A 19,899-nucleotide genomic window follows, 5' to 3' on the forward strand; every position below is an offset into this window, starting at 1 on the left:
TGCAGTTTGTTTTTTCCTCATGTGAGTTTAATAACATTCTGACATTAATGGAATATGGATGAATATAATACAGCATTCACATTCTCCATCAGCTTCCACGATAACACCAACAGTCCCAGCTTTTTTCTTCGAATACCATTTTTTCCACAAACATTACATGATTTTTTTTTATTTAGGAGATGACGAAAAACAACAGACAGCATCTTTGAAAACAAACACATTCACGACGACTCTGTGTGCTTTTTTGGCAAAAAACAAACTTAAAAAGCCCTTTAAACAGCAAGTGGCGTGGGTTTTACATTTCTGTTGAAATACATTTATATATATATATACGTCTTAACTCAGTTGTGGTCCGTCTCAACTGGACTGCATTCATGGAGACAGCATGTACAATGGCAACAGGAGTGGTTTCATATCTTGACAGGCGCATATCGAAGAGTAAAAGACCAGAACAACTTATCTTAGGATGCGTATTAGCAGACATGCAGGTTACAGTCTCGGATGAAAGGACATTCACATGTGTGATTATTTGGATGAAGCGACACGTCAGAGGACGAACGGGACATTCAGAATAAAAATAGTAAAATAATGGACATTCCTGGAAGCACTGCAGTTTCACTTCTTATTCCGTGTGTGGAATGAAAATCAGTGATGCACCATTGAGAGAGAACTGTGTTAGTTGGACTCCGTTAATACCGGCGACAGATTCCTTTTTTTTTTTTTTATATCTCAAAAAACATGTGTCATAATGTGCTCATCGGGCGTCAAACCTAATTGCACTTAAATCCACTTGTGCCAAGGCAAGTTTTTACACATGCACGTACAACCAACGACACCACACTCACACAGACATGTAACAAAACCACTTGAAATGACCCTCCTCACGCACACACAGCACCAATCAACACTCAAACATTAGTGCCCTCATATCTCCAGGAGGAGAAGCTACCGAGTGGCCACACAGTTTTTTCTCCTGCAGTGCAGCAGCAAGTCGTCTCAAGTTCCTGTCGACTGTTCCACGGTTTGTGCAGCAGGACCTAAAGTGCCACAGCGAAGTCATCTGGATGTTAAACAGTGCAGCCGAACGGGGACTGTTGTGTTGAGAGGTTTCTTTTTGGCCCTTGTTACTTTTGTGTGTTCGTCAGCTAGATTGTGCAAAAAAACTCTAGAGCGGATTTACACCAGACTTAGTGGCAGGAACAGGGAGGAGGACGGGACCTGGGCCAGGACACAACCAATTCGATTTTTGGGCGTGGATCTGAAATAAGAGGCGGAGCTAGGAGTTTAATTTCTTCCACTTTCTATAACGTTGTGTGTCTGATTGTTTTGTTGACATTTTTTCACAGAATAAATTAAGGATGATGTTGTTGTTGTGCCCGGGCAGAGACACGAGCTCTGAGTCTCATTCTACTCACACGAGCATTTGTGTTGAAGTCAAACATGAATATTTAGAGGCAATGGTTTCCAATTTTTTAGTTTGTTAACAACTTCTATTAAAATGTGCTTCATGAAGCAGGCTGTCAATCCTGTAGTACACAATAAAAACCAGTAGAGGGCTCTATATCACTACTATGAACCAGTGCTTGCTGTGTTGAAAGGAGAACTACTGAATATTGTTGCATGCTCTTATTCTTTGACCCAGAGATGAACTGCTCCTCAGTCTGATCGATGTATTGGTGATTCAAATGAAAGTACTTTGGCAGAAAAGAAATAAAGTAGGTACAGACTAAATGTGCAGTTGTTGTGAGTGAGCAGACTGAACCCGGTGATGGGTCGTTGCTCCATCCTCTCCACGGAGGGCTGGGCGGAGCCGTGGCCTCAGAATGGAGAGACGGGCGAGCGGGCGGTGCCGGCCGAGCACGGGGACAAGTCCTCAGACTCCGAGGTGAGGTCAGCGGGGGGGAGGCCGTACGAGGCACCCAGGCTGTGTGGGATGTTGGGAGCGGACTTCACATCCTGGTGGCGTCTTCGTCGGAAAACTTGCTTCTCCTTATCAAGTGGCGTGGTCTGAGTGGGGGGGGGAGACACAGCGGCAAGTGTTAGGTTCTCCCCAGGAGGACAGGAGATGAGGAGCGGCATCGACTGCTTATAGGTTAAATCTGAACTTCTCTCCTTCTTGTGACAAAGTTTAACTTCATCTGAAATCTAATGAAGTGTCAACAAAACCAGGAAAAGCAACAAAAGTCATAGAAAATGAGAATAAAACTAGAAGAACTAAAATAAGGTGAACTGCAAGGCGAGCGGAAACAGCCACAACACAAGTGAGATGAACGAATGTTATCAAATCTGATGAAGTAAATTAGGCCGAGGCATGAAAAGGGAATGGGGGACTGCCAGCACTCTGCGATGGAAGCACAGCCTCTTAGCTCTATGCTGCTTCATACCTGATCCAGGACAACCCTGGATGCTGGTCCAAAGACCCTGAGCGCTGGATAGGAAAGTCCTGGTCCAGCTGAGCAGAGAGAGACGAGTGGAACTCAGAGGATCAGCGTGAACTCAGAGAGTCGGTGAACGGATCTACACAACTTTACACTTGTATTAACTAAAAACTAGAAGAGAAATTAATTCTGTAAAGTGTCCGAAACATTTCAATTTGGTTGCAGAAAACTGAGCTCACCTGCAAAGTGGGTGAAAAGATAAGAAATGAGAATCGATCCCCCAACGTCACCGATGACGAACATAATGTCAGACTTGATATTTTAAAGTTAAAAAAGTGATTAAACTTTCTACTGATTTCACAAATGCAGCTTTGAAGCTAGTCAAGAAATCACAGTTCAGACCAACTGTATTATTTCTGAAAGTCTCCTCACAACAGTGCTGACAGTCCATCTGAAGGAGGATGAGAGCACACACACACACACACACACACACACACACACACACACACACACACACACACACACACACACAGACACACGCACACACACACACACACACACACACACACACACACACACACACACACACACACACACACACACACACACACACACAGCAGCAGGAAGCAGGTGGATGAACGGATGTGTAAACACAACAAAGCAGAGAAGTTGGCATTTTTATAAATGAGACAAAAAGATGGAGAATCGATTTGCAAGCAGACGACGCTTCCTTCAACTTGGAATAAGGAATTTAAATGAAAACCAAAGGATAAAAGAAGTTCAGGATTTAAAGCAACTGCAACAAAATTCAAAACTAAAGATATTTTTTAGTTTTGAATCAACCTTCAGGCAGATTCACATAACAAGAAAGTGTAATTTACTGGTGGAGCAGTGCCGAGCAAAACTCACTGTGATGACTGACACTCCTGCTGTGGTGCTGTGGAGCTTCGGTCCAGTGTTGAAGTGCTTCTTGATCTTTCCAGCCACCGGCAGCTGATGATCATGCTCTGATGCACCCTCGTCCTGGAGAAACACAAAGAGCAAAACTTCAGCGACTCCACCGGCTTCACATACTGTTCAAGATTCAAGATTCAAGAAGAATGATTGTCTTTCCAGAAACATGATAGATAGATAGATAGATCGATAGATAGATCGATAGATAGATAGATAGATAGATAGATAGATAGATAGATAGATAGATAGATAGATAGATAGATAGATAGATAGATAGATAGATAGATAGATAGATAGATAGATAGATAGATAGATAGATAGATAGATAGATAGATAGATAGATAGATAGATAGATAGATAGATAGATAGATAGATTACTTTATTCATCCCCGAAGGTAAATTAAGTCGTCATAGCAGCCGCTATATTTGAATACAATAAAAACAAAATACAATACAATAGAAAAAATAAAAAATATTGAGGTAGAAAGAATAAAAACAGAAACACGAGATAAATAGGTAGATAAGGTGCAGTGGCAAGATGATGGTAATAGTACTGATGATATGATGGTAAGGTTATTGTTATACAGTATATAAAAATAGTACAGTATATATAGTATATAATATAACATAATATATATTAATATAAGATAGTAATTATACCAATATAATAGCAGTATATAGTAATAATGGCAGCAACAGTATATATAATAATAATAGTAAAAGTAAATATAATAATATTAATAATAACATGTACACATGTATAAATATGTGTATATACAAGAATATACAAAGAGTATGATATAATATGATATGATATATAGTAGAGGTATAAATATAAGTATTTGATTATACAATAGAAAATATAATATACTATGAGTGTAAGAATATGTAGACAGAGCGTGCAAAAGACAATATTATTGTATAAAATGATATATAATATCAATATGGTTTATATTAACACATATCACATATGATGTGAAGTAAGTGTTTCAGTATATGGAGCGGAGTGTTTTACAGGGTACACAGTGCAAGGAGACAGGTATATTTAGTGCAGTTCTGTTATGGTGGCTCTGAGGGGCACAAAAGGGAAGGAAACAAAGTAATCAGAGGTCCTGAGAAGCAGAAATGAACTAGAATCTAAAAACTAAGCAGAAGCATCATATAAATACAATGAAATAAAAACTACTTGAATGTGTACAGGGTGATTCTCGTGAGAGGTCTGACTCATTCTGCTGAACTTACATTGACCCAGGGGTGATCGAGCACCTGCGCCGCTGTGTATCTTAGCTCCGCCTCCACCTGCAGCATCCCGTTGATCAGAGTCTAAAGAGACGCATGTTAGTTCACTGGTTCTGATATTTCACAATGAGGTCGGCACATGGGGAGAGAACAACAAACCTTGGCCGGGTCAGAAACATTGTCCCAGTACGCTGAAGGGAAATCCAGCTGGCCGCTCAGAATGTGCTCGAACAAATCCTCCTGATCTTTATCACCGCTGGAGGAACACAAACAACACAGATATCAGACGTGTTTAATGTCTTTTTGTACCTCTAGGTTACGTTTTCACATCTGTCTAAGTGTCAGCAGGATTATTCTAAAAAATTTCTACTAAACTTGGTGGAGGAATTGGACATGAGTCCAAAAACAAAACATCGAATTCAGGGACAGGTTCGAAAAATAGTTTTTATCAAGGGAATAATTAATGGAAGCCTAATGAATATTTATAGGACTGATATTCATGAGTGTGTGTAATTTGGTGCAGAGCCAAATCTAAATCTGGGTCAAGTGACTTAAATGTGGTTTCATAATGGGGCTGTTGGTTCTTGGTGGAGGGATGGACCCTCCGAGTGCCATTCTGCTTCTTCTTCCACCGTGGTTCAGTCCTCAACCTTCTCCTGATGAAGGAGCACGTACGTACCCACGGAAAGGAGGAAATCCACACAGCAGGATGTACGTGATGACCCCAGCGGCCCAGATGTCGATCTTGAGACCATATCTTTAATTTGAAGAGGAAAAATATCAACTATCAGAGACAAAACAAATCTGCGAGGACACAACGGTTCACGAGAATGATCCCAACAGCTCCGACTCCTCACCCCGTCTCAGCCACAATCTCCGGAGCTACGTAGGTGGGGGTGCCACACACAGTGTAGAGGGGCCCGTTGACGATGGTGGCCAAACCAAAGTCCCCGAGCTTCAGAGATTTACTGCCATCGACGTGTTCATAGACCTGTAAGGGGGGGAGTGTGGGGAACAGGACATCACATCAGGTTATAAATCATGTTCCTCAATGTGGGTAGAGGTTCTGTTAATGAGCTTGATGGGACAATAAATTCGAATTGAATTGAGTGAGAACAGAACAGCAAGAACATTCAGATCCTTCCGTGGTACAAACACAACTGCAAACACTTAAATTGTCATAACAACTAGCGACAGTTTAACTAAAATCTGTGTTTGTGAGCGAGTTCTCTTTGCGGTTAACATCTGGTCTGAAGAATGAACTGTTTTCATTGATTTCAGAAACATTTGGTCTTTCATTGGAGTCTCATAGAGTTAATAGAGCAAAAATATGTCAGATATAGGCTCCAAATGACCACAGTGACACATGAAGTAAAGACCTTGTGGAGTTGTGTGCAGTTATTTCATGTCCTCATTTCCAATATTTCATTTATTTCAGTGGAAGCTTGTGCATTTGAGCTTTGGAGAACATTGGGTCTGTGGAGTCGTGCTCACCAACAGGTTTTCAGGTTTGATGTCCCTGTGGACGATGTTGAGGCCGTGCAGGTACTTGATGGCGCTGGCCAGGTTGAACAACATGCAGCTGGCATCTCGCTCCGTGTATTTGTTAGAGGAGGTGATGGCATCGAACAGGTCGCCCCCCTGCAGAGAGAGAGAGAGAGAGAGAGAGAGAGAGAGAGAGAGAGAGAGAGAGAGAGAGAGAGAGAGAGAGAGAGAGAGAGAGAGAGAGAGAGAGAGAGAGAGAGAGAGAGAGAGAGAGAGAGTGTGGGTTCAGGGGAAATCAACATGAAGTCTATGTATCAACAAGGATCAGGAGAATATAATTATAATTTATAATTTATAACTTATATATTACTGGCACTATCACCAATCTCTGCACCTTCGCACAGCACGTGCCCATAACTCTGTTACTCTGTTACTGTATATATGTATATACTTTATTTTATTTTATTCTATTTTATTTTATTCTATTTCTTATATATTGTTGTTTTTTATATTGTTGTTTTATGTACAAAAGTAGTGCACCAATGACACCAAGGCAATTTCCTGTATGTGCAAACATACCTGGCAAATAAAAGAATTCTGATTCTGATTCTGATTCTGAAATCAGTTTTTACAGCCAAATATATAATGATTTCACAAAATAGACATCTAGTAAAAACTGTGTCGTACCTTAACCAGCTCCATGACCAGATAGAGTTCGCTCTGTGTGTCCATTTCTTCAATTAAAAGTACGATGTTGGGATGTTTCACGCGTCGAAGGATTGACACCTCGCTCTGGATCATGTGCTCCTGGGTAATAAAGGACATTTAATAAGTCTAGAAACACTTCATAGTGAAAATATATACATGAATATAATATAACATTCAGTTATTTCAGAGCAGATGTGAAAGAGAAAACATTTTCAGAAGGGATTTTGAATTATTTTGATAATCGTAAATATGGAAATAAGATTTCAGTTCCAGAGGAAATGGCACCATCTACTGACCAAGGAGGAAATTAAAGACATCCAAACCAGAACTCCTTCCATATCATATGAGGAGAAAATAAGTGAGTGAACAGTAATTTAAACCCGACTCGGTGGTGATATAACTGTGTGGAGGCCGACCCACCTTTCCCTTGCATTTATCTTTGCTGATGATCTTCAGGGCGAACTCTCTCCCGGTGGATTTCTCCACACACTCCCGCACCACAGCGAAGTTTCCGTCCCCTAAAGTCCTGCCCACTTTGTACCTCTCTGTGATGGAGGCAGGGACTAGAGAGTTGTCCACCATTGGCTCAGCTGTGGGGGTCAAACAAGAAGAGGATTCATAGGCGAACTTTGAATAAAAGCCTAAACGTGTCATGTGATCTCTTCACCTTCACTGCCGAGCCCATCTCCCTCATCCATGGAGCTGCAAACCTTAGTGGAAGCTAAAGAGAGCGAGGAGCCGCTGTGCTGAGATCCCTGGAAGGAGACACAGAGGGAGGTGTGCTTCAGAAGAGAAAAGCCTGTTTGTTCCACTGTTTCAGACTCGAGGATGCACACTGAGATCAGATAGTAGGAAGTGTGGTGACACCTTCCACTGAGCTTTTCACCGACATAAAGTCGTGTGGTATCGAAGAGGGAGAAAAATAAAAAGCCCTCCGCCGCTCAACACCAGCCCCAGCCAGCCTTATGATTAATTAACGATGGTGGCACTGATAATTGGATTTCGCTCCCAGTTCACTGTGTGACGCAGAAACAAAATGTGCTCGTCCTTCCAGATCTTAGATAACCGCAGTGAAAGTGTGCTGCTCATCCAGAACATAGGCTACTGAAAATTCATAATACAAAAACAGCTATTGAACAAAGTTGTTGTCGTATATAAGATATTTATGTCTGTATATTTACACCTTTTTGAGATCTTGCAGTGATATAAGTACTCAATTAACAACATTTCATTGACAGTAAATCCATGTCACTTGAACAGTTTTAAACATTATTAATGGATGAAGATAATTATTTAAATCTTTGACGCGGCCTATTTGGTACAATATGGTTTATAAAAATCAATCTTTAAGAAGTTAAGCTTATTTATAGGAACATCGATGTTTATTACCTGTCGTCTTCGGAGGCTGGCTGGACTGGTCGGAGAGGGACTGGGAGACTTCCCAGATCGAGGAGTGGAGAACTGACTTCCTCCAGTGCCGTTAGCTGTCAGGAAAACAGAAATAAGTATCATGAAGATGAACTGCAGAATAAATTGCATTTTTATACATCGTGCATGTGTAAACATCTAAAGAAATACTGAAGCATAAGGACACAACTAAATTCTCTGTGTCATCGCACATCTGTGTTTTTCTATCTCTCTGAGGACATAATGCATTCCTCGTTCTCTAACCAAAACAATCACAAAACAATCACAAGTTAACGTTTTCCACCAACCAGTTCTCTTACTAGAGTCTGACCCTCAGACCTAAAATCAAGTCTTGACCCTCAAACAGAGCAGGAAGTGAGAACCTACCTGAACCAGTGGATGAAGGAGACTTGCTCCTGAGGGACCACCCTCCACTTTTTGGGGAAATGCGACCCGTAATGGACGGGAGTCGCCCATATGATATCGACTTTGCAACCCGGCATTCTGTAACAGAAAGAAATAGTAGTAAGATACATGGAAAAAAGAAAGAAGGATTGCCATGCCTCTCCTCTCTCTTTCTTAATTTCTTTCTTTCTTTCAATCTATCTATATATCAAGCAGTCATTTTGAGTCTGTGACAGTTTGAGGTTCTGGGTTTGTTTCAGTAAATACACCATCATTAATAGGGGACTATTTTTTCTCTGGCACATTAGTCTAAACCCACAGAGCCACAAACTGTGAGTGATTACATCTGCTTTGTCCTGGAGAGCTAATTTATTAAAACACACACACACATGCACACACAAACACACATTAAACAACAAGCATAAACTAGGTCAGCTAGGACCTTGGTTCAAAATGAAGTAATTCTGTTTTCCAATCTTGTTCTAGTCCCGATTCTCACAACATCAAATACAAACAAAAATAATGCACGTTGTTACACATTTGTTATATTCAGTTTTTACTTGAGTTTAATAAATAAAAGCCCCAGCAGTCAACAACACAAACACACCAAAGAACCCTGGGAGTTTAGGAGCCATGTTCTGATTCAGGCCTCGTGTAAATGAAAGTTCACTCACCACCTTCATCCAGGTTGAAGTCATCCTGATAACGGAACTTCTCTGGGCCACAAGCAAAGAATATATCATCTTCCCCAAAGAAGTCCTGAAGACAGGTAACCTGGGGAACATTGAGATGTCAGTTGGGGAAATCTCCGATATAAAAATTATACAAATGTACTTATTACTTCTGATCATAACCATTCAGGCCATATCAGTGTACAAGAGAGAATCATGAAATAAAAAAACACTGGATTAAAAAATAATAGAGTCGAGCAGATACACTGAAACCGCATATTCATAATTGCCACAGTACAAAGGGAAAATTAACTGTGTGAGCAGCACGTGAATAATGGCTTTAACATCACTGCAGCCAGACTGGAAGTAAAAGTGTCTCTAGGGTAACTACTGAAAAAAGATGAGCTCCTTTTAAACCTGGATTAAATTCAGTGCAGTCACAGGGACAATGTCCTCGCTGGTCATTTGAGTGTCTTTGTCCCCAGTGAGAGATTAAATTAATTGTCCTCTAGTCCATTTATAATAATAATACCAATCACATCAAGACACACAAACATAAATAAATGTACTAGATCTTTTAGCCCAATCTGATGGAACATGAAGTTTTAAAATCGTCTTTTCTCAAAATATGAAAGTGTTTCCTGGTCAGAGATTACATTTTACCCTAATCCAAAGCACTAATTTCCTGGTCACACATTTTGTTTTCTTGATAATAACCGAGAATTGATAATAAATGATTATCTTTGAAGCTCTTCTACGAAGACAAACAGGACGACAACATCCGCTTCTCTCATTATAACAGGAGCCCATCTCAGTGGATGTCATAAATAAATGAAGAAGCTGATGGTGTCCTGACCTTCCTCTCTAAAGGCGTATTGATATGCTTAACTACAGCTGAGTGCCAGAGGACGGAGAGTTCTTCATTTCCTGAGTCGAGAGGTTAACTCATCAAAACATCGCTCAACAACAATGTGATTTAAAACTATTATTCATTACGTGGACGTGTGTTTTATGTTAAAATGACTTCCAAGCTTGATGTTACAGATTATAAATTATAGGAGATGTAAATTTTAAGGCCATTTTGAAATGCTAGATGTTGCTATTGAGTAAATAATCCAAGTTTGTTGCCTAATGATTGAGTTTTGATGATGTAATCGCGGTTTAGAAAACTGAAATCTGAACAAAGACTAAAACCAACAGCAGAAATAGTATATACATTATTAAGTATGTCATTAAAAACCATGCAGAGTTCAGCATGAGTTTAATGTGATGACTTAAGTGCTGAGGACAAGAAAACCAACGAAGTCTATCAACTGCCCTCCAACCATGTTTATAATATCATGTGTTAATGTTCTGATCTCTATTGTACAGATCTCCTTAGTAAGAAGAAATATACACTTCAAAACTAGAACATATCATATTCAGTTTCTATAAACTTCCTCTAAAATGTTGAAATGTTAATATAAACTCAGCAGAAGACGATTCAGTAAAAAAATGCTGGAAGAACACGTCTAAACAGTTAAAGGTCATTCAGATATGAAATCTTAAAATAAACATTGAGCACAAAGGTAGGGGGGGTTAACATGGATGATTTCTCTGACAGCCCCGCCCCCAATCCCTCCGATAAAACGAGAGAGAGAGAGATCCCAAGAGGGATGAGACCCCCACAGCCGTTGCCAAGGAGACGAGACAGAAGCTGAGTTAGAGACGATGAGACGGACACGACTGCTTTAAGATCAGATCCTTATCTGGAGCACGGAGCGGCAGACAACAGAATAATATCACCATCAGTCCAGGGAGGATGGAATAACACAGCATCTTGTCTGTGGGACATTGTGTTTGAATCTGACCTCAGACCTTTTGTTGAGGTCAGCATGATAACTCCTCCCCCACTCTCTTAGAACTTAAAATACAATCAAATGACCAAAATGACCAATCTGGCATTGCTCCACGACAGGATCATGAAATCTGAGATTATGAAAATAGCTTCTAACTGATCTAAAAACTGTGTCCAGGTGAAGAGCGAACAAAATATGGATTGTGTTTATTTTAAGTCAAATTTCGGTGACTGATTTCATTAGAGCTATATTTGAATTTCTATTAATTCAAAATATTTGTTCTGCTAGGTTGTGGGCAACGTGAAACCTCTGCTGAAACAGCATAACTGGAGTGTGATGCTTCATATTGATTGCTTCTGCCTGCTGGCTCGTGACACAGCAGTTCCATGATGTCTACCATCCCCCCCTAAACCACCCACACCCACACCCACAACCCCCAGCCAACAGCCAACAGCCACCAGCCACGAGTCCCCTTATGGTCCCGGCTGCAGCATCCAGTGTAAATATTGATCAGTCGAGTTTTAATCAGTGAATTCTGTGAGTACGAACATTGTTTCTTGAAATCCGGTCCAAAGAAAACACAATGGGAGGTTTGCATGCTACAGAGAACTGATCAATCTCCGCCAGGATGGAGACAATAGATCACACAACCTGAGGTGGAGCAGCTGGAGCTCTCCAGGGTGCTGCATCCCCCCCCCTTCATTTGCAGACTGAACATAGCAGCCACTCACTCAATGTGCCGTCCAGCAACGTGACTCATCTTCACGTGTTCCACTTCCATAGAAAACATGCTTTGCTTTTATTAAACATTGTAATCATTCCTTTTCTGGAATCAAGGGTCATTTCCTGCTGTAATTTACTTTAAATATACAAACTCAAGTGTCCAGTAGGAAGAAGAGAGGCTATAAAACTGTTTATTTATCGTCACAGACACGATCCAAGACTAATATTAGTTCTGCTCTTAAAAAACTGTGACATTAACTGCAGTGATAACGACCAATGAGTTATAGCTTCCTTAATAACAACAATTCAGCCCCATCCATGATGCTGAAATCTGAACGGACACACAGAAGACATTAAAATACATATTTAAAATATTCCTTAACATCATATCTTAGCATTGAGCTACTTTATTTATTACGTCTGCCACAGAGGTTAGGTTTTTACCCCTGTCTGTTTGATTGTTTGTTCGATTGTATTTTAAATAAACTACTTGACAGATTACAATGAAACTTGGTGGAAGGATGGGACATGGGTCAGGGAAGAACTAACAAATTGTTTTGGTGCAAATCAATATCATGGGGCGGATCCAGTATGTTCTAGGGTAAAGAAAACCCCAATTTGTACAATTCAGTGAAACACACGAGTGAAAACATCATTAGGATTATTTTATATTTGATTTCTACCTATTGATCCATTTCATCCTACACATTGGAACTTTAAGAGTTGAATGCAGACCCTATAGTGTGTCTCTTAGTAACATAGCTCACAGTACTTGCTTCTGACATTCAGCTAAGTTTCAGCAGTACCAACTTTAGCTCAGGAACATTTTGTGGGCACTCGGTGCAAAAGGAGGATGGCAGAGAAAGTGTCCTCTCCACACGAGAGGCAGTGAGATACTGAGCAAGTCACTGGGCTGTGTTTAAAAGCCAAGTCACAGCAGGAGGTGAGAGAAAAGCCAGGGAGCCTCACTTTACCTTTCATCCTTCTTCCTCCACTTTAGTTACAGCGAGAGGTTTTAAAATGGCAGGGTTTGAAAATGTTACTCTCACAAAACCCAAGAGCAGTAGTTAATAATAACAATTCTTAAATTAGACAGCATTCACAAAATAAGAGCTTAGAGTCGTACGCAAAGATAATCCATCATCTCTGAATACTAACTCTGTTCTAAAGCAAAAATGTGAACGTCAGATTAATTGTTAATTTAAAATCCGTCCGTGAAAGAATTGAGAGGCACTGATCTCTGTGCCTCTGTGACATTAGCAGAGAACCACGGTTAGACTCATTACGACATGCAGGCCAAACCGAGAAGACGGCCAAGTCAAGGTCAACGTGAAGAAGTGATTTGTAACACATCAGCTTTAGGTTCTGCTCTCTAGCACATCCAGCGCCCGTAACTCTCCTCCACCTTCTCCCTGTATCTCATTTCTGAAGCACAAACTGGGCAGTTCGTCACATTTACTGACGCAGCTCCTGCTCTCCTGCTTTGATGTGGAGCCCGGCCCGGTCCTCTGGAGGCCGGTGACATCTATTTCAACCATGTTAGTGGTTTGCATAATACAATTACAGTGCAGAGACACATTCATAACAGCGGGGATTTAAATGCCATAGGCTAAGTCTCCTCGGACCTACTCAGTCATGCAAACACCCTCTGCTCCTCCATCCCATTCAAACCAGCAGGATCACACCGAGCCGTGGCGTGTTTTCAAAGGGCCTCCTCCACAGGGCGCCGGATTCTCACAGTTTTCCATCGTGTGGTTGTGCTAGTGCGAATAATGTTGATTTTTTTTTTATCTTCATAAGCGGCTTTAGTAGAGTTTAGCCAATACCTACGTACTTGGTGAGAGTTGAAAGTGACTCTCGTGGCAGAGCACCATGACTCAGCAGGATGGATGGTCCACAGCCATAAAGCAGAATCCCCCCCGCTGAGCAGATCCAGTAATAGAATCATATGAGTCAAAACAGAGAAGTCGGGAGGGATGAGACTGCATGAGAATATCATCCATCTTAAAATCTTAATGTTTAAACAATAGCAAATTAGAAGTTATACTATTTTAAGTAAATAGATAGAAGGTAGTTTGAATTATTTACCAACTGAACATGTGTGTATATAACAAACTTTAAATTTGAATTAATCGTTTCCACAGTCAATTGTTTACTTGTATTATCTATTTCAACAGTTTCTCTGTCTCGGGGACGTCATTTAGGAAAATTTTAAACTCCAACAGGCCCTCGATGCCAGAAGCTACTGTAGTTATTTGAGCATCTGGAGAGTCAGGTCCAAAAGAAGGAAACTAGAGCACGGAGATTAACAGTAGATTATTAGCAGGACAAAATGACATTAAAATCCCTAAACAGAACAAACAATGGGATATCGTAAATGACATAATAAACAGGACGTCTATCTCTGATCCAGTGAAATGCCATGTCCGTTTTATGATTCCGAAATCATAATTCTGAGGATTTGTGAGGGCAGATGTGTTTGTCGGTGAAAAAAATCCCCCAACTGTTCCCTGCATGGCTCCGGTCCTGAGATTACAGCTCAGCCATGTGCTCCATCTTCCTGCTCCGTGTGTAATAAGGCCGACAGACCAGGCACCACACTACACCTACAGTCCTGACATCACTACTGCACCGCTCAGCCGCAGAGGCTGTTCCTTAGCAACCGGCTCGGGAAACCATGTCACCATAGAAACCATGAGAAGAAAAAAAATAAGAGATTTGATAATACAGAGTGCAGGTGATAAGAGTTTATGAAGAGGCCTGGAGCTGAAGTTGAGAGCTGGTTATTTCCCGTTTTTTTTTTCTTGTTGATCCAAATCAGTCCATAAACACCCCCCCACCTCCCCCCCACATGTGAAAAGTAAATTTCACGTAATGAATACTCTTAATAAAGTTGGTCTTGTTGAAACCCACTAAGTGAATATTATCCAGTTAATAATGTGCCAGTAGGAATATGAGATGGAGTCCTAGAAACCCAATTCTCCTAATACATTTAGCAAATGCTCCCAGTTGACTTGGACTCTACTGGGACGTCTCAGTGTCTCATTGGGTAACAGAGGAAACTCTCAGAGACGTGAACGAGGAGCTGAACAGGACACCAAGTCAGGTTTGTTTCATTCTGTTGTCTTTGCTTTATAAATAAATATAAAGTTGAGTTGAGTTAAATTCCCTGTGAAAGACGGACAGCAGGAAACTTCCCAAATAACTTTCACCACAGCCACATGAATGAAGGCACAGCCATCAGCTACACTGGGAACCATCACACAAAGGTTGTGCCCATCTCCTTTGACTTCTGTCCAACAAAAGCTTCATTGCATCCTCCCCACTTGAGAGCAATTAATGCACCAGTGGTGGAGAAAGGGAGCATCAGATAATGGCTTTCACTCAGGTACAGAGCACTTAAGAGCTTTTGTTTGAAATAAGCTTCCTGTGAATGAAATGTGCAGGTTATGGATATATATACAAATTTTGAATAAAGGTAAAATTTGTCAATAAAGAACCGGGATGCTACAGTTGTATGCACCAGCTTTCACATCGTATCCTCCAGACATGAGAGAAAAGGTTTGTTTGAAACAGCCCTCCATCTTTGGTGAAAATGACATGTGACAGTTGTTTTGTTGCAAACTCAAAATAATGAAAATACTCAGATGCATGTATGTCGATCAATGTCGCCCACAAATGTGCAACCAAGCCTCACCTTTATCATCGGATTTCTCTAGATATACAAAGAGTAGTTTCTGACTTTTTTTAAGTTATCTCTGTTCCTTCTTTAACTGATGCACTGTATATCTTTATGCACCTTATGCTGTATCGATAAAACTTAATACCATGTGTGTACTTCATATTCACCACAATGTTTTCTTGTGATTTACAATATCTAGACTGGATTTCCACAGACTAAAAGTAAACTTGTTTCAATAAAAAATATAGGAATACAACTGAAGGTTATTCTGAATGCTCTCTGAAAATCAAGTGAACAGATGTGAGGATCTCATCAGCAGCCTGAAGAAGGATGAATGGACCTACCATCTTGCCATCGACAGTAAAAAGCCTTCTGACGGCTCCAGACTCCATCATAACGGCGTCTGTGATGTCGGTCATGACTTGCTCAAAGGAGTGGGCGGTCTTCTTGTTCAGAAGAACCCGTATGGCCTTGCGAGGCTTCACTCCACTGCGGACGATGGTTACCAGCTTGGGCCGTATGAAGTCCTTGCTCTCTCTAGTTTCTGGGCTCCCCGCCTTGGTGCTACCCAGGGAAGAAGGGTCCCGGACCACCCCGGCAGTCCTAGCACCGACTGACCAGTTGGGGTTTACATTCCTGGTGTATTCCAGCGTCTTGTAGGGCTCTATGGACGCACACACATAGCTCTCTCCTGCCGAGGAACAACAAACATCAGTAGAGTTTCTACTAGCTCACAAACAAAAGCAACAACACAAATGAGAGATGAACACATGCAGGACAGAGCAGCATGGGCTAGTTCTTCTGTCATATTGTTCTCACCAGAATCAGCTTCTGATTTGGTTCTAGTTTTCGACTCCACCTGATCTCAAACTAAACGTGGAAGGAAAACTTATCAACATTCAGAACACTGCTCACCTTCCACCAGTTGGTCCATGCTGGTGATCTTCGACACACCATCGATGGTGTATATGGTCCTCACCCCTTGGGGCAGGTTGACGTTGTCGGACAGAGCCCTCGTGAGGTCGGCCAGCAGAGCCTCCAGGGACCTGAATCTGTCCTGAGAAATGGCGTAAACAATCCCCTTGAAGTAGCGGTCCCCGTTGCGGTAGAAGCGGATCTTCTTGGCCTTCTTCTCCGAGCTCAGGGTCTGCAGGGTCTTGGTTCTGTAGAGGCTGCAGTGGGCGCTGTGGGTGGGACTGGGGAGCCCGTTCCCTCTCGAGCCCCTCCGGGTGTACCTCAGAGCCTTGTCCCGCTCATCGAAGTGCTCCAGCTCCATGACTGTGCAGTGCTATCACACCCTGAATAATTCAAAAAGAGGATTGCTTTCTATACGAGTAATATCTTCCATTTGAAACTGCAGTGCACATTAGGAGCAATCAGGCTCGCCACCCTCTCCTGATACAAGCTCTGATGCTGCTAATGCTGCAAGTACATGCGTTATGGGAAGTAGCATGTCACACCCATTTCATGCTGGTTGTGTATCAATCCAACCTTTACAGCAAAGCAATTCACATGCATGAGTGTAGCCTTTGCAGTGAATAATGCACAACACAAACAATATAAACCTGTTTAAGGATCTTGGCTGGAAGCAGATTGTAATAGATTACCAATAAAAAAAAGAAAAAACGGTGCAGATCATGTAGATTTGCTTGTTTTGCTGCATTGTCTCTTACCTTTGAGGTGAGGACAGATGGAAATCGAACGTGTGTCTGCAGGTGCAACTTGTCTCAGTGAATCATTCACTCGCTGGATGCCTCTGTGGATGAACCATGCGTCCCTTTGTTGCCCCTGTGCTGGTGCTCTGCTGCTCTGCCGTGTGCTCACATGCAGGGAGGAGGCAGGGCTGGAGCCGGTGTCCTCCACCCTCCCTCCCTCTCTCCTCCCTCCCCTGCTCCTCTGCCATTGCAGTGATTTACACCGGACCGCTTGGGTGTCAGCGCTGCGCGGGCACGGCGCAAAGAGAGAGATAGAGAGCGCGCACTCGAGGAAACCTCCGCGTTCATGCGAGGTGTTTTACTTATTCGTGAATTAATTAATCAATTAAAAAAAAGGCAATTATCACCATTTAGCAATTAGCCCACAACCATAGACAGGCAGTTAATTAACTAGATTTATTTTATTTTATTATTTAATCATTATTATTTAATAACATTTTTTTATTTGTATCTATATTGTATGTAAAGTAAATATTCTATACAAAAAAAGGGTATTATTATTATTATTATTATTATTATTATTATTATTACTTTTATTATTATTATTATTATTATTAAAGCTACCTCTGGCTAACGTTTCCATAGTTTCCGGTTGTACTGGCAGATGTTGTTGCACATAGTTCACCACAAAAGTTGCAAAGCATTAGCAGTACGCTAACGTTAGCTAGCAAAACTGGCTAATAGCTACGGTGGCTGAGAGAAGTCAAAGCACTGTGAATTAAGAAAACTACTTATTCAATTCCATATACGTGCTGCAAATAAAGAAAACGACAACAGAAATGTGTCCAGGCAACACAAAAAAGGAATGCACTGTAGCAGACAGCTTCAGAAAGTGTTACTTGGTTTCTTCTGCACTTGTTACGTAATTCCCTATTATCATCAATATCTACTGTTATACTTTCAAAAAGTCTCTGCTTGAAGGAAAACATAATCATGGAGAAAGTCTTCGGACACATTCCAATTTTTGTGGCTGTCAGCAATTTGATTTTTTCCCCCCCAACATGATGCAAACAATTACTTCTTTATGTGGCATTTGTCCAGCTGGCCGGCTGGAGCCATAATTTACTTTACACTTTGGAAGGTTGTTTTCAGGTCACAGGTTTTAAAAGAGGTTTTAAAATACTGGACAAACTTGTGGCTTTTTGATAAGTTGACTGACCTTTTCTTCTTTTAACAACTTCTAATTGTAGATCATTTTTTTGTTTGCACTGGGGTTTTTTTGTGTTCATTTGAGTTTGAAGCTGAAATATAAGCTGGGCTTTTAGAACAGCACCTTCAAAGCTCATCAGATGTGACAGCATGACGAGTCGAGTCTCTCACTAAATTTCTTTGTGGACAAAGTTGGGAACAAATAATTTCAAGAGATGTGCGACTTTCTCTTCATTCTCATGAGGAAGTTCTCAAAGCAACTGAAAAGTGATTATCTGCCAAAATGTATGTGTTTCATGTCATAATCCTGATTTAAAGAATGATTTAAGAATTGAAATTGCATTGACGATTACTTCTGGCACATATCTAAATATTCTCATGTAATATTTAGGCCGTCAGATCTGATTATCTTTTTTTTGCTCATGTGGCCTTCTGCCCTTTGTGATCCATTTAGACACAGCAGCCACAGTAGAGCATGACTTTCAGGATTTAATATCTTTTTTTCTACAGGCTAATAAAGCACTTGAGGAAAATAGAGAGCGGCTTGAGGAAAAACATGAAGAGCCCACAGGAAAAAATGGCTGCTGCGTTAATCTGTTAACGTACTATTTCATTTCTCCCAGACATGCACTCAGCAGCAGAACTGTAAACAAGAAAACCAGGCATCTTTCACAGTAACTAATCGGCTGACAATGGATCCAGTGGTTCCCACAGCTGAGGGCCTGACCACAGTTCAAGCTTCGCCAACACTGGTGGACGAATGGGCCGCTCCCTGGGGACGAATGCTGCCAGTGTGCCAGGATCAATGACTCTCTGCCTCGTTTCAGTCTGTGGAAAATAACTGGAGGAACCAAACAACTCATTTTTACATCAGCAATGATGAGGCGCTTTTTTTTTCTCACACCCATCGTGGAGCCACGTGTTGTGTAATGTCCCTCCAGGCCTGCTGTGGCCCCTGTTGCTCTTTCATTAGTGAGCTCTAACCTCAATGGCTCTAACCCAGCACAACCCGCCTGAACCCGCCTGATCAGACCACTGTCACTGATTCCATCTGACCCCGAGGTTATCAGACTCAGATCGATTCTACTGTTGTGGAATAAACTGAAATCATTAAATCAAATCAATATGTAGTTTGTTTGGTATAAATAAAAAAGATCAGTCATATTTTGCACTTTTAAGTCACTTAAGAGGACTGTTGCTTGTGTCTCACAGTTGAATAAGTATTTTCTTTCTGTATTTCAATTATACAAATTGTTACTGATCTGCAAACCCTGCGATCAGCCTCTCAGCCAAACATCAAAAAGTGAAATTAATCCCAAATTTAAATCTAATATTCTGGGATTCTTTTCTGGATAAATATTCAGCTGAAAAAAATTCCCTCTTTTAGGCCATAAATTATACAAATAATGAAATAATTCAACTTATTCTCCCACCAGTTTTCTAACAGTTGTTAATCAGTAGTAACTTCAAACCCTGATTGAATTATACAAAAATAAAATTTGTGATCCATATAATAAATTTAGAAGAAAATCAATTGACAGGATA

General features: G+C 41.0%; 1 protein-coding gene across 1 annotated transcript; it reads right to left on the bottom strand.

Annotated features, from left to right (window-relative positions):
• Positions 1–1,818: 1,818 nt before the first annotated feature.
• Positions 1,819–17,187, bottom strand: LOC133003400 (serine/threonine-protein kinase DCLK1-like). Its single transcript, XM_061073123.1, has 16 exons — positions 17,164–17,187; positions 16,406–16,788; positions 15,835–16,181; positions 9,251–9,350; positions 8,559–8,675; positions 8,154–8,248; positions 7,432–7,519; positions 7,185–7,354; positions 6,744–6,863; positions 6,066–6,212; positions 5,429–5,562; positions 5,251–5,328; positions 4,731–4,827; positions 4,575–4,655; positions 3,288–3,401; positions 1,819–2,007 (listed from the first exon to the last, which is right to left on the bottom strand). The coding sequence occupies exons 2-16, from the start codon at positions 16,764–16,766 to the stop codon at positions 1,819–1,821; spliced, it is 2,238 nt and encodes a 745-aa protein (XP_060929106.1). The 5' UTR covers positions 16,767–16,788; positions 17,164–17,187.
• Positions 17,188–19,899: the final 2,712 nt, after the last annotated feature.

Source organism: Limanda limanda, chromosome 6, assembly GCF_963576545.1.
Source record: "Limanda limanda chromosome 6, fLimLim1.1, whole genome shotgun sequence".
Taxonomy (NCBI): Eukaryota; Metazoa; Chordata; class Actinopteri; order Pleuronectiformes; family Pleuronectidae; genus Limanda; species Limanda limanda.